Here is a 13,871-nt window from a genome sequence, read left to right as displayed (position 1 = left end):
TGATTCATAACTTTGTATCACAGAATACATAGGCAGTTTACAGAAGAAGCACCACGTGTGAATAAAAAGTCGTCGCCAGTAGTAATATTACGGCCGGAGCAGAGCAGATAAATAACATCTCGCTCACCGTAAATGACATGACGAACGTCAAACGAAGGTGATGATCAGAATATCGCGACCACGAAGAGCAAATTAAAATAGCTTCAGGTGCGTAAAAACACTGTTGAAGTACCATTCTTTCCTCTAAGACCGTGCGCAATAAATTCAGATTTTATCACAAGTCAACATATGTTCCCTCTGTATGCTTCCTCTGTACACATTCTGCTTATTCTCTGTTTGTATGCATTGGTGAATTAAGGTATGTACATACATACATATGTACATACTTAGTATATGTATGTGCTGGAGTGTAGAAGGCAAAACAAAAAATAAACTTTAATAAAATCAGCATCGTTTAGTTTACGCACTTCACATGTACCACGTACAATTGGCAATGGAATTGTTAAAAATTAACAATTTTGTGTAGTAGCAACGTCAGACACACGTATCTATCAATGAGGCGCGCGCTTCATCCAAGTTCATATCATGCAAATGATGATCATCTCCTAAACTTTGTCATTACTGCTTTTAAATTAATTTTCGATCACCCGTTTACGGACGTTGTTGATTGCTAACATTTTTCGCCCTCACTCATATTTTTGATGATTCTTTCTGGCCCCTTCCTGGAAGAAGGCGTTGAAAAATGCACATTTGTTCTTATATCACTAACATTACATATTACATACATACATGCGGAGTTCAACAATTAAATTGTACGGAGCATTCACAAAAATTCACAAAGTACTTAGCTAAATACATACTTACAATTTTTCATTGGCAATTTGTAATGTTAACAAAAAGTAAGCAAAATACAATACAATCAATACATACTAGCACACGTACATACATATGTATGTATCTACATATGTATGTATGTATGTATATAGCATCACAAAATTCAAAACAATTACCATTTATGTTTGCAACTAGCTTTTTCATCCTTAGTAGTAGTAATTCTCTAATATTGGCAACAGCAGTTCAGATTCAGTGCAGTTTTGTTGTCAGCGGTTTCGAAGCACTCGGGCCTAATAGCATTCACTACCACCATTCCAGCATAAAGCGGAGTTCTTCAGCAAGCATTTACATACTACATATTTAAATATTGAGTTGATGTTATTGTTGGTAGCAATTAAACCAAATTTTTGATTTTGCCTATGCTGGATGATTGATTGTATGCTCAAAAGCACGAATTCTTCAAAGGCTGTCGAAACATAAGCATATTTATTCTAATATTAAAATTTCTTAATTTTAAGTCGGACATTGTTGTACCAAGTTTCCGGCAAATGCTTAAATTTCCATCACAATTCCATTTAGTATAAATCATTCGTAAGAAGGCTGGAAATATCTCCATCCTTTAGATCCACACCCCCTCCCCCCCGCCCTCCCCACTCCCCATCCCCCCGATAAAAAAAAAATAATTATTATTATGAACTATAAAAAACAAGGTACTGGGCTTAAGTGCTCCTCTGTAGCTGCAAACAATCATCACACTCGTATCAGGCTACTGTTTTAAGGCAGTTGTATGCAATTTACGATTTACATTTTTAGCATTTAAATACGACACATTTACTGTTTAATTCTGTTTCGAAATTGAATTATTTTTATTTTTATTTTATTGCCGGAAATTGTCGTATTTTGAAATCTCATAATCTACTCTTTCTAATAATGTTTTGCACAACGGACTAGCTTTAATTCAAAATAACACATTTTCAACGACTGGGTTCGTTGGTCATTTTTTTGTAAATCATGATGCTTATGCATCGCAAGCAAACCTCAATTATTTTCCTTTATTTTTATTAATGTTTGTGTAAATTGGCGTACTGAATTGGGTGTGTTGATGTTTGCTTAGGACTCAGGTTCTCTTATGAATTTATATGTTTGTTTATTACATTTGCGCTGCAGTTCTTCATTTCATTTGCATTTGTTGGCAGACATTCTTTGAATAAAATTTTGTTTGTATCCATCAATAAACTAAAGCACATATTTTCGTTTTTGGGCCTCGCGGCCGTTTGGTTTTTGTCTTTTGTCTATTGTAGTTTTATTATTATTGTTTTATTTTTTTATTTGTTCGTGATGACGGAAGTATATCTTTAAACAATTTTAATTTTTAAAGTTTGCTAGTTTAAAATTTGTTAACATTTATCTTTGGGTTTTTGTTATTTCTGCAAATACACTTCTACATATTATTTTGCAAATACAAATACATAGTTCAAAATGTATAGCACATTACATAGTACGTATTACATTAGCATTGTGTACATAAGAGTTGTCTTCAGTTTTGTTTGTTTGTAATACACACAAACGGTTAGTTCAATCCAGAGGACCGACGCATTATTAAGTAAATTAAGTTTTTACATTTTATGATGGTGATTTAAATGGTAAAAATCTATAAATAAATATAAATATACGGGGTTGTTTAGTTTACAATTGCATTTAAATGTAGGGTACTAGAAACGTATTACATATTTATGCGCCAACACTTTCTAAATTTGTTTGTAAATAAGTTTAAATTTAATTGTTTCGTCATACATATATACATATGTATATATGCATGTATGTGGAAGTAGACGATGGATGAGTGTTCATAATTAAAAAGAACAATATTAGAAAGGTGAGAGCCCGAAATCGCGTTCAATGCAGAGTTATTTGCACTTTCGTTGTTTTTAAATTTCTATAATTAAAATCGCACTTGAATACAACTTTCAAATACTGGCATAAAAATATCACCTTTGGTCAGAAAAATATAGAAGAAAACTAAATAAAAGTAGGAATATATGTATGTATGCATATCTGATCTGAGTTCGATGTGTTGGCACAATACATACATATAANTTTTTTAAGCGTTTCTCTGTAATGTTTTTAAGTTTTCCGGAGTACGGTGTTTACGTATATTGTTTCTGGCTGATATTTTTTATGTTCTGTATTTAAGCTTATACAGTTGCTTTCTGTCCATTGTTTTAATTATTACTCCGCGGAGTGTAAATATTATTTGTTTGTATTTTAAAATTTCCTTTACCCTTCCGAAGTAAATAATTTATTGACGAAAAATTTAATTTATATGGAGTTGCATTTTTTAAGAAATACGGTGAGTTATTTATGTGTGTACTAAATTATTGAAATTTGGAATTTTGCATTTTCAATTGTTTGTTATCTGTTTGATTTTATTATTTATTTTTCAGCCAATTTGCCACATATTAAAATTATTATGATTTTTTTTATTTTTCACTATACAGTTGAGATCACAAGCATTTGTTATTTGTGTCATACTTTATGATAACGCAGCTTCTTCGTTTTTTCCACGTACAAACATTTTAGTTTAATGTATGTACTTATTTTTTTTTATTGTGAGATGTCTATTGTAAACTTGTTTTCAAGTTATTCTAGTTAAAAAGTTTTTTGTTTTTTCATACGAAATGATATTATTTCTGATTTGAGATTGGTTTGTAGCGCACTCTTGCACGATTCATTGCGAATATCACATCAACCTTGCCATAGTGTTTATCATAACTGAGAGACGTAATTTATTTTGTTGCTGGTAGAGCCTTAAATTTGTTTGTTTTCGCTTTTAAGTATTGATTTAAAATATATGCTGATGATGTTGTTCGTGGAATAATTGGCAGGCGCGCAACGGTTACGATTGCACATTTAACAACAACTTTAAATTGTGCGTGTCGAAATCGTCGAGCAAGTTGCGCTTCGAGTGCTTAACCACGTGACCGCCATAGGTGTGTGCATCTGCTGCCAGTGCTGGGTTGCGTGCTGTCGTCACACTGTGGAGGCCGGGTCCAGCGCTGCTGGTTGCCTTATGTTCCGCCTTGCCCAGCGTCCAGTGCTGCGGCGGTTTTGGTAGCGCTGTGGGCGCTGGTGCGTCAAAGCATTTGCTGCCAGCGAAATGCGTCAATGCGGTGGGTATCAGCAGTTGCGTAGGCGAGACCTGGCCGAACAGGGGGCTATTGTTCATAGCAAACTTTGCGCGATGCTTCCGACCGGCACTGCCGCCGTTACTATTGATAACCACTGGATTTGCACCACCCCCCAGTATCACAGCTGGTGATTGACGGGTTTGCAGCTGCTGCTGCTGCTGCTGCTGTGCGTTCGGCGATCTCTGACCGTCACGTTGCTTATTGGCGCCAGCACCACGCTTGCTGCCATGATGCGAATGATAATGATGATTATTACTGAAGAACACGCCACTATCACTTCCACTACCACTTGTTGATTGGGGCGAGTTGCGTTGCTGCTGCTGAACCTGCTGCTGCTGCTTTCGCTGTTGCTGCTTCCGTAGGCGCGACGAAGAATTGCCGCTTCCAATGCCACTAGAACCTAATGACGATTCGCTGCAATTCGATGACGTGGAGGCACCTGACGACATTGGACAACCCGGCGGTGAAGAACTCAACACAAGTTGTTGTTGTTGTTGTTGTTGTTGGTAATAGTATTGATAATTTGTACTGCTGGCAATACTGTTGGAATGTGCAGTTACGGGTGAAGTTGATGTTATTGTAGGCGAGTTGCGGCTTCCACCATTGCCACCACCACACCCACCACTACTATTCGACAATTTTTTCAAGCGAGTTATTGTTGTCGTTGCGGCTGCTGCTGCGGTTGTTGTCATTTTTAAATTATTACTAACGCTATTGTGCGAGTATGTCATAGTTGATGTTTGATTTTCAGCTTCCTCTGCTTCTTTCCGTTACAGCTGAATGTATTTTTTATGGTTTTCAATGTCGAACTGTGATCCTTGGTATTTTTGATGTATACCGGTTTGGTTTTTAATATGCGCACTCGGCTTCCCTTTTCAATATTTAGCGTTTAAATTAATGCTTAAATTTTAAATATCACACACAATAAAATCAACGTTAGTTTGCGTTTTATCCTTTTTTATACTCTTTTTTACAACGAGGGATCCGTATCATTGGTGTTGTCCTTTCCTTGTCACACTCAACTTACCGCCGATGACTTGCAGCTGGTGTTGCTCGTTTAAGTACAATCGAGCAGAGAGCGGACGGCACTGTCGTCGTGACTACTATCTTAGCCTGCTTTCGATATCGTTATCTCTATCTTTCCCCCTTTCCGGCTTAAAACTTACAATGCTTTTTTCTTACTGTTTTACTATCTGCTCTGCTTTTCTTTCTGTGCTTACTAATGTTTCTGATATCCTCTTTTTCTCTTTTTTCTCCCTTATTTACATGTACATACATATAATTATTTATATATATTACTATGTATAAACATATACATATATTTTATATATAATTTTGTTTTATATTGTTAATCAGTCTGTTGATTTTTCTGTTTTGTTTTAAGCTTTCTTTAGCTACTTTACTCATTAGCTTACGCTTCTTTGTCTTCTTCGTCCTCTAGTCCTTCTGTATGATCCTTCGCTTTGTGGATGGTTCTGGCGGTACATCTATTGGTGGTCCTGAAAGAAGGAGTCATATATGTGAAAATTAATATATATATATATTTTTTATTGTACGTTTGTAATTTTTTAAGTATTAAGAGGGAATTCTCAAAATAAAAAATACGACACTTAGAGTGTACAAACACCTCTCGAACTCAAACCGATTTGGAGATCAGCTGTTTCGATCAAAATTACATTTGGACAGCGTTACCATAATTTCCTCTTTTTTTTTTTTAAATCGCAAATGTAACATTAACCAATTTAATGATAAATTTCTTATCAAATTATTTATCTCAAATAAAGCTTATTTCAAGAATTTCCGTTTTTATTACTTTCAAATTAAAGTTTAATTAGTTTCAGAAACAGTTTCAGAACAGGCGATTACTTTCATACCGACATAAAGCCATAAGTATACATACTAGAGCGAAATGCGTACGGTGTCAATGCGCTTTCAATCAATTTAATTCATTTGTGCGAATAAACGTACGTAGTACATATGTATGTACTTATATGAATCTTTACAACCTGTTTACCCGAACAATTCGCAAGTAAGGTAAACCCGTTCTCTCAATTCCTCGGCCACGATTTATTATTTAGGTGCAGGTAGCATTTTAATATCACATAAAATTGAAAATAAGAAAATTAAATTGTTCGTTATCCTATGTATTTCCCTTCGTTATGAATTCGAGCATAAAAAGTCAGAAAAAGGTAGGCGACTTTTTTAAGACTTCATTGAAAATGTAATGAACGCAAAAAAGGCTGAAATATTCCTATGTTTCTTCTTAGCAGAACGTAATTTAGCATTTTCGACAACCGACCACCGAGCCAAATGTCTACAAGAGAAAAAAAAAATATTAAAAATCAACACGATTCTTTAGCAACTTAAAACTTGCAAATTATTACCCTGGAAAATAATGGGCTATCAAACTGCATACTCAAAAAAACTCTTAAAAATCCGAATAAAAAGTTAAAAATCTAGCTGAAACTTTGCAGATTTTTTATAATTTTTGCACAAATGAAATGTGAATTTATATTTTGTTTGTTATATAATGAGTAGGCTTTCATGGAAAAATAATTAACATTAAATAAACAAAAGCAAAACAGCCACAATCGATCAAAATATTGATGACTTAATCAGCTAATCACAAGTGTATGTATAAAATGATTTTTATATTAACGATCTCAAACCAGTTTACAATGAATTTTATGCTCTGTCGAAATGACATTTTAATATACCTTACATATATACTTACATATGTACCTTTGTATACAATACAAATTTAAAGTTATAAAGTGTGAACAATTCTCTGTGCATATGTTTGAAAAAGACGTATTTGGGTAGGAAATTACTTTTTTTTTCAGACCAAGAAGGACCTGGCAACACTGGCTATGGTTTTCATTTTTTTCAAACCCATTTCGAGTGTGGGTATTTCCAATATACTATTATCGTTGGAAAGCTAAGTTTGGTTATGAGTTCGTTCTCAGTTCAATATGCCTATTGGATATCGAAGGTTCTTCGAACGTTCGCCACAATGTTTATTGGGTTACTTTTAATGTTAGCGATGGTCAAAAGTGTCTCTCAGCGGTTTACTATATTTATATCTGGGGCTTTACCAATGTAAAATAGTTGTTGTTGTTCTTGTAGTGGCTACTAAATCCCGCTCTAGTCAGCTCATCCATCTGCGTTCTTGTTGTTGTTGTTGTAGCGGCTCCAACAACCCCGCCCAGATGTTTCGAGTCATGGGGTGTCTCTCCGCATGCCGGACACTCATTTGGTACATCTGCGTTTAGTCTGCTCAGGTATGAGTTTAACCTGCTGCAGTAGCCAGAGCTGGGCTATTGTGGTTCTAGTCTCCCGAGGCAGATGAAGCTCTGTCTCGTCAATGTCCGGTGGTTGTGCGCCTAGAACGGCATTCACAGGTCTGGAGTCTACATAACTCGAGACTGACTCTCTGTGAATGCCGTTCAGAACCTGTCGATAAGCTGACGGGCCCAGAAGTTGTCTAATGAACCTCTGGACTTCGTCCGTCAGTTCGTAGAGATTCCTGGGCGAGAACTCTTCTGCAAGCAGTTGCCCATTTGGGTGATCACGTCTATGGCTCCCAACAAGAAACTGCTTTCAGAGCATTCTGTTGTGCTCCTTAACCGGGAGCAATTTCGCCTCGTCGTGCAGGTGGTGTTTTGGCGACATCAGAACGCATCCAGTCGCTGTCCGTAGTGCTGTGTTTTGCGTCGTCTGCAGCTTCATCCACTGCGTCCTACTAGTCCCCGGCGAGCACTGCGTAATTTAAAACCGGCCGGCCTATTGCCTTGTATGTTACCAGCAACGTTTCTTTGTCTCTGTGCCAAGTACTGCCGGTTAGCGACTTGAGGACCTTGTTGCGGCTCTGTACTTTGTTGACAATAGCGGTTGCGTGCGCAGAGAAGGAGAGCAGACTGTCGAAGGTTACTCCGAGTATTTTGGGTTTATTCACCGTCGGAATTGGTGTATCACCGACGTGAATTCCCAGCGGTAGCCTGACCACCTTCGTCCAGGTGGTGAGCAAGGTCGCAGAGGATTTTATAGGGGAGAGGGTTAGGCTCCTTGCAGTGAAGAAGCGAGAAAGCTCGGAGATATCCGGCTAAAATCGCGCCTCGCTCTGGGTCCGACGAAGCATGGTCGCCGAAAGAAATTTCGAACCTGTCGTCGTGCTTCGTCGGATTGGACAGTGACCTAACGGTTGACCGAACCTTACTCACACCAAAGGCGAAGTTATCAGCAGGGAAGTTTGGACGAGGGTCCGTAATGCATCCTGCCCTGCAACAACCCTGAGGAACTTACGTTCACCAATGTGAACGTCGGTTGGTTTGGGGAGCGCAGCGAAGGTGCTCTCAGTAAATTTCGCGAAGCCTTTCGAATCGGCTTTAGAAAAGTTGATATAGGTCCGGTGTTCCGCGGAAGCAAAGTCGGTTGGTTTATCGATCGAGATGACTATGGGCAGATGGTCTGATGCCAAAGGAAGCATAGGTCGCCATGATACGCTGTTTATCAGACCAGCGCTGACTATTGTTATGTTTGGCGAGCTGAAGCAGCTGCCCATAATCCTGGTGGGTGCGTCGTCGTTCAGTGTGTAGAATGTCGAATCGTCTATCTGCTCATCCAAGTCTGTTCCCCTACGATCGTTTGACAGGCATGAATGCCAAAGATCGTGGTGCGCGTTAAGTCACCTACTACCATACGGTTTTCACCTCTGAGGAACGCACCTGTATCAGGGTGATATTCTGCCGAGCAGCAAGTGACAGGGGGTATGTACACGTTAAATATCTCGAGCTCAACATCGTCTGACCGGATAGCAATGCCCTGACATTCTAGGGTCTTATCCCTGCGGTCGATGTCTGCTTCAATAAGACGATACTGCCCGGTGTGGTACGTGATGAACGCTAAGCCACCACCATTATCCTGCTCGCGATCTCGACGGTGCACGTTGTATCCGGCACAATTCAACAATGTTGAATTGCTGTGCGACTTCCGTCTCTTGGACCGCAGCTATCAATATACCATGCCTTCCCATGAAGACGGTTATCTCCTCGATCTAGCTCTGAAGTCCGTTACAGTTAAATTGAAGGAGCTTCATGTGGTTTGGGAGACGTGTTGTTATGCGGAGTGTGAGGGATGTGTGTGGTCTTGCTGCCATTGGCTGTGTGCGCTGCTGTGGAAGTTGCCGCCCTGTGGTGGTAGTGGGTAGCGTTGCAATTGGGGTTTGCGACCGAGCGTGACAGGCAAGCCTAGCCAAGCAGGTGTTGCAGTTGACTGATGTCACGTTATGGAATATCCTGGTCTGACATACCGTGCAGATTGTAGGAGGAACCAGGAGTTTTTGACGGCGGCATGTGGGTGGTGGTGCGGTTGCGTCTGTTGCGTGGTCTGTCGTGGTTTATTGTGTTGTTGTGTTGTGGTGCTGTGGTGTTTGGGTTGAGCTGCGCAGGTGAACTGGGGTTAGCCGTGAAGGCTGCTCTGTTTGAGCAGCAGGGGGCCACAAATAATGTGGTCCACTGGGCAGATTCTGAGGTGACTCCACCCGTCGCAAGCATTGCACTTGACTGAGGTGGAGTTAGTCGTCTCTGGCATACCCAGCAGGTGTAGGTTTTTGGGCCTGGGTTTGACTCGATGCCAGCCCTGAGCAGAAGAATGCGTAGCGAATGTAGCTTCTATATACTTTGCCGACCTAAACGGGGTTAGATCGCGGAAACAACAGCCCTTGGTCGGGTAAAACCTGAGTCATTCCGGTACGTAGAACCGGCTGGTTCAGCTAAGGGAAGCCTAGGAAGTTCGCGACTTCAACAGGGGCTGTCCATAAGGACAGGGGTGTTAGCTGTGTGGGATTTTGGGGACATGCGAGCAGGCGCCGTGAGACATGTGGCGACTCCCAGCATGCCGGGCAAAGATTGAGCACGTCTTCGTTGATTCTGCTCAGTTATGAGTTTAGCCTGCTGCGATAAACAGAGCGAACTTGAGCTATTGTCCTGCGGATCTCCCGAGTCAGACAAATTTCATTCCCGTCCACTTCACGTTTGATTAAAGCATGAACCATATTTTTATTAAAAAAAATAACAAACAAATTTTGACTTGACAATTAAACAAAAAACGCCATGCACTTACTTTTGAATGCCAGTGTATTCCGATTTGGCGTTCAGATTCAACACAAAATTTTTCATTAGAATTCACATAAAATAGCAACAAATTAATCTCTACATTGAAATTAAAGTTAATTATAACCAAGATAAATAACAAAAAACCGGGTGACGCAGCTTATGGTTGCATTTTAGTATCGGGAAAATCAAAATGTCACGCAGAACAAAAATTGGAAATTGAGTTAGCTTCATACGCACGCCGTTCAATTTTGGTTGGTCCCATACAAGTTGTATGTGCATGAGAAATTTTTGACAGTAAATTGGCGGCGTGCGTGAATATTAGGTTAGCCTGTTAGAAACATGTGAAATATGTTTAAGACCATTTTAGCCATGACCATGTTAGCCTGTTAGAAACATGTGAAATATGTTTAAGACCATTTTTTAAATAAATTTAAGGCTTTAAAAAGACGAAATTTGCACTTTTTCGAAGTAGTCTCACAGGCGAACGTTAGTATTAAAGGAATAAAAAATAAGGTTAGTATTCTAGGGTTTAAAGAATCAACACGTCGTCATTTATTTGAGTCACGTTGTCATTTTTTAAATTGATATGCACTGGCGGCAGAGATAATAGACTCGTCGTACTTTTAAGAGTTTTGGCTATATCTCTTTAGTTTATTTTATGTTTAATATTTTTTTATAAAAGCTTGGGAAGTTATACAACAAAGATCATATAAATCCGCTTTTCAAACTTTGAAAAAAAAATTATAAAATTTCTACAAAATTTTCAGCAAATTTAAAACTTTTTATTATTTTTTAGTGTTTGTCAAAAATCAACGGTATTTTCTAGCCACTTGAAACGTGCTCTTTATTCATAAATAGAATGGGCTACAAAACTGCATACCAAAAACTGCATATTTTTTTGTTTTGTGCAATTGACAGGGCGGAGCTTGGGGGCGCTAAACGTGGAATTTTCAACATTTTCAAAATCTTATATTTCGAAAACTGTTGTTGTTTTTACTCATTTCCAGTAAAATCCAGTAAAAGTTTATATGAGATTTGAAGTCGATTTTATTTTTTGTTTAAAAATTATTTGTTCGTTGGTCAAATTATTGCCTTTTTATAATCAGGCAATATTAAAAAAGAATTTTTCAAAACCGAGTAAACAGTGAGTTAGGTATTTGTAAATTATTTTTATTTGCAAATTGCTTACGTATAAACGTAGAATTTTTACTTGCGTCCACAGTATTTTTGCGTAATTTCCTTTCTGCGAATTTTCATGTTTTGGCGTTTTGCAAAGTAGGGGAAATTGAGAGAGCGAAAAATGACAGTTGAAGTTGCAAGTTTTTACTGGATAAATTTTTACTTGTAAGAATTTGCCAGTACGAAAAACAGCTGATCGCATGTTGCTGGATGAAATTTAAACTAATAAGGAAACTGTTTGTGGGTTTTTATTGTTGAATTTCACAAAATAAACCTATTTAAATACAAAATATATTGTTTTATTAGGAATTTGCTGCGAATAAACAACCAATTTATCAGCTGTTCATGAAACTTGCAAATTATTACTGGAAAAGCGTTCGCGTACTTTTTTGCAAATTTTTTCTATGAGAGCGAATTCTTAGAAATAAAGTTACTGGAGAGTTTTTGGCAAGTTACTGAATAATTTGTAAAAAAAACACAACTTAATCTATACATATTATGTATGCACATTTGGCGGCCGCTGTGGTGTAGTGGTAAGCAGTGCGCGCTTGCACTCCGCAGCGCCTGGGTTCATCAAGCCCTGGTCAAAGCAACATCGCAAAAAATTGAGAGAAAAGGTTTTTTCTTAACTGCGGTCGCCCCTCGGCAGGCAATGGCAAACCTCCGAGTGTATTTCAGCTATGAAAAACAGCTTCTCATAAAAATACAATCGCCGTTCGGAGTCGGCGTAAAACTGTAGGTCCCTCCACTTTGTGTGACAACATCAAGGCGCACGCCACAAATCGGAGGAGAAGCTCGGCTAGACACAAATAAAGGCGCGAGCTCAAAAGTTGACCGCGAAAACAGGCGCATAAAAAAACTTCAGCAAAGAAAGATTCTTAACATATACTACGTTTATACGCAGGTATTGTTTGCAAATATCAAATTGCAAAATGGTAAACTTTACCGCATAATCGCCGCGTTAATTTATTATTTGTAAATAAGCGCAAGACGCCGCCATTCTTAGGTTTATTTTATTTTTCGATGGCCACCTTATTGCCTTTTTATAATCAACATCATGATAAAAATATAGTAAGGTAGAACCGCTGAGAGTCACTTTTAAAATTCTTGACGTTTCCAAACAATTTAATTTTTAAATTTACTCACAAACTCACACACACATTTTCATTTTCAATCTCAAGCAACAACAATTTCGAACAATTTCAATTTTTTATTTTCACTTTTATATGATTTTAAAATGTTGGCAAACTTCAAAAAAAAATCATGGCCGACAAATTGAGAGAACGGTTATACCTTGCTATGTTTTTATCATGATCAAGACGTTGCTATTTTTAACTTTTTCTTTTTAACAAACTTCAAAAAAAGGAGGAGGTTATCAATTCGTCGGAATATTTTTTTTTATGTACGTTACCGCATAACTTTGAACCACGTCAACCGATTTCGAAAATTCTTTTTGCATCGGAAAGGTGGTGTCTCAGAGGTGATCCCATACTAATCTAGTTTAGATCCGATCAATGGATCATGAAAAAATGAAAACGGTACTCCAAAATTTTTATATGAGATTTGAAGTCGATTTTGTTTTTTGTTTAAAAATTACTTGTTCGTTGGTCATATTATTGCCTTTTTATAATCAGGCAATATTAAAAAAAGTATTTTTCACCATCGAATAAACAGTGAGCTAGGTATTTGTAAATTATTTTTATTTGCAAATTGCTTACGTATAAACGTAGAATTTTTACTTGCGTCCACAGTATTTTTGAGTAGAATTTCTTTCTGCGTTGGCGGACTTCGGCCGCGCTTTAGTATTATAACCCTTACCAAATAGAATTCTCCTTTTGGTGTGCACTAACTGGGGCTACCGCCCAGTGATGTAGCCTTGGGAAAATATGAGGTAACTAGAATTCCCTTTGTGTCGTAAACCTGGGGCTGCCGCTCCAGTGGTGTCTATTATAGTTACAGGGTGTTTTATAAAAATGTGTATATAAAAAATGTCTTGTGCAAATGAATACTTAACATTTTTCAAACGAAAAAACGCAAATGAAAGTTGTGATTTTTAGCCATTTTTCTGAGGGATCCCTAGGGAACCATAGGGGGCCTAGGTGGTCGGGGGCGACATTTTTGTCAATGGCGGCTAATACTAGAGATGGGCACGGGACTAAATATTTGATCCCGATCCCGCCCATCCCGAAATTCGATTTTTAAGTCCCGAACCCGCCCATCCCGATGTTTTTCAGAATTGTACCGCGGGTCCCGATATCTATCTCTAAAGCAGGATTTCATCGTGTGTGGCGTGGTATGCAAACCGATCGAAGGTTGACAAAAATGTTCATGTCTTTCAAATTAATTTTAAATAATAAATAAATAAATAGCATCTTCCGATTGTTTTGTTTTGCTTTGATGTTCGTTGTCGTCTCAATAAAACATTAAAAGTGCATATTTCAACCTCGTTTTTAAGGAATATTTTGTGAATTTGCGGGATTGCGGTTTTATCGGGAGTGTCGGGAAAGAATTTTGGTCCCGTCCCGCCCGCCATATTTTTACAGATCTTCCCGATACC

At 38.1% G+C, this 13,871-nt stretch overlaps 1 protein-coding gene and 1 long non-coding RNA gene across 2 annotated transcripts; both read right to left on the bottom strand.

The window, feature by feature from the left end:
• Positions 1–1,831: 1,831 nt before the first annotated feature.
• Positions 1,832–6,149, bottom strand: LOC108374852 (uncharacterized). The gene is made up of 2 exons (XR_001849088.1): positions 5,438–6,149; positions 1,832–2,485 (listed from the first exon to the last, which is right to left on the bottom strand). It is a non-coding gene; the product is annotated as an uncharacterized LOC108374852 (long non-coding RNA).
• LOC108374851 (hormone receptor 4-like) lies at positions 3,366–5,316 on the bottom strand. Its single transcript, XM_017630887.1, has one exon. The coding sequence runs from the start codon at positions 4,751–4,753 to the stop codon at positions 3,731–3,733; it is 1,023 nt and encodes a 340-aa protein (XP_017486376.1). The 5' UTR covers positions 4,754–5,316; the 3' UTR covers positions 3,366–3,730.
• Positions 6,150–13,871: the final 7,722 nt, after the last annotated feature.

This window comes from Rhagoletis zephyria, unplaced genomic scaffold (genome assembly GCF_001687245.7).
Source record: "Rhagoletis zephyria isolate East Lansing unplaced genomic scaffold, Rhagoletis_zephyria_1.1 Rzeph_scaffold_08202, whole genome shotgun sequence".
Classification (NCBI taxonomy): Eukaryota; Metazoa; Arthropoda; class Insecta; order Diptera; family Tephritidae; genus Rhagoletis; species Rhagoletis zephyria.
This window is presented reverse-complemented; position numbering and strand designations above follow the sequence as displayed.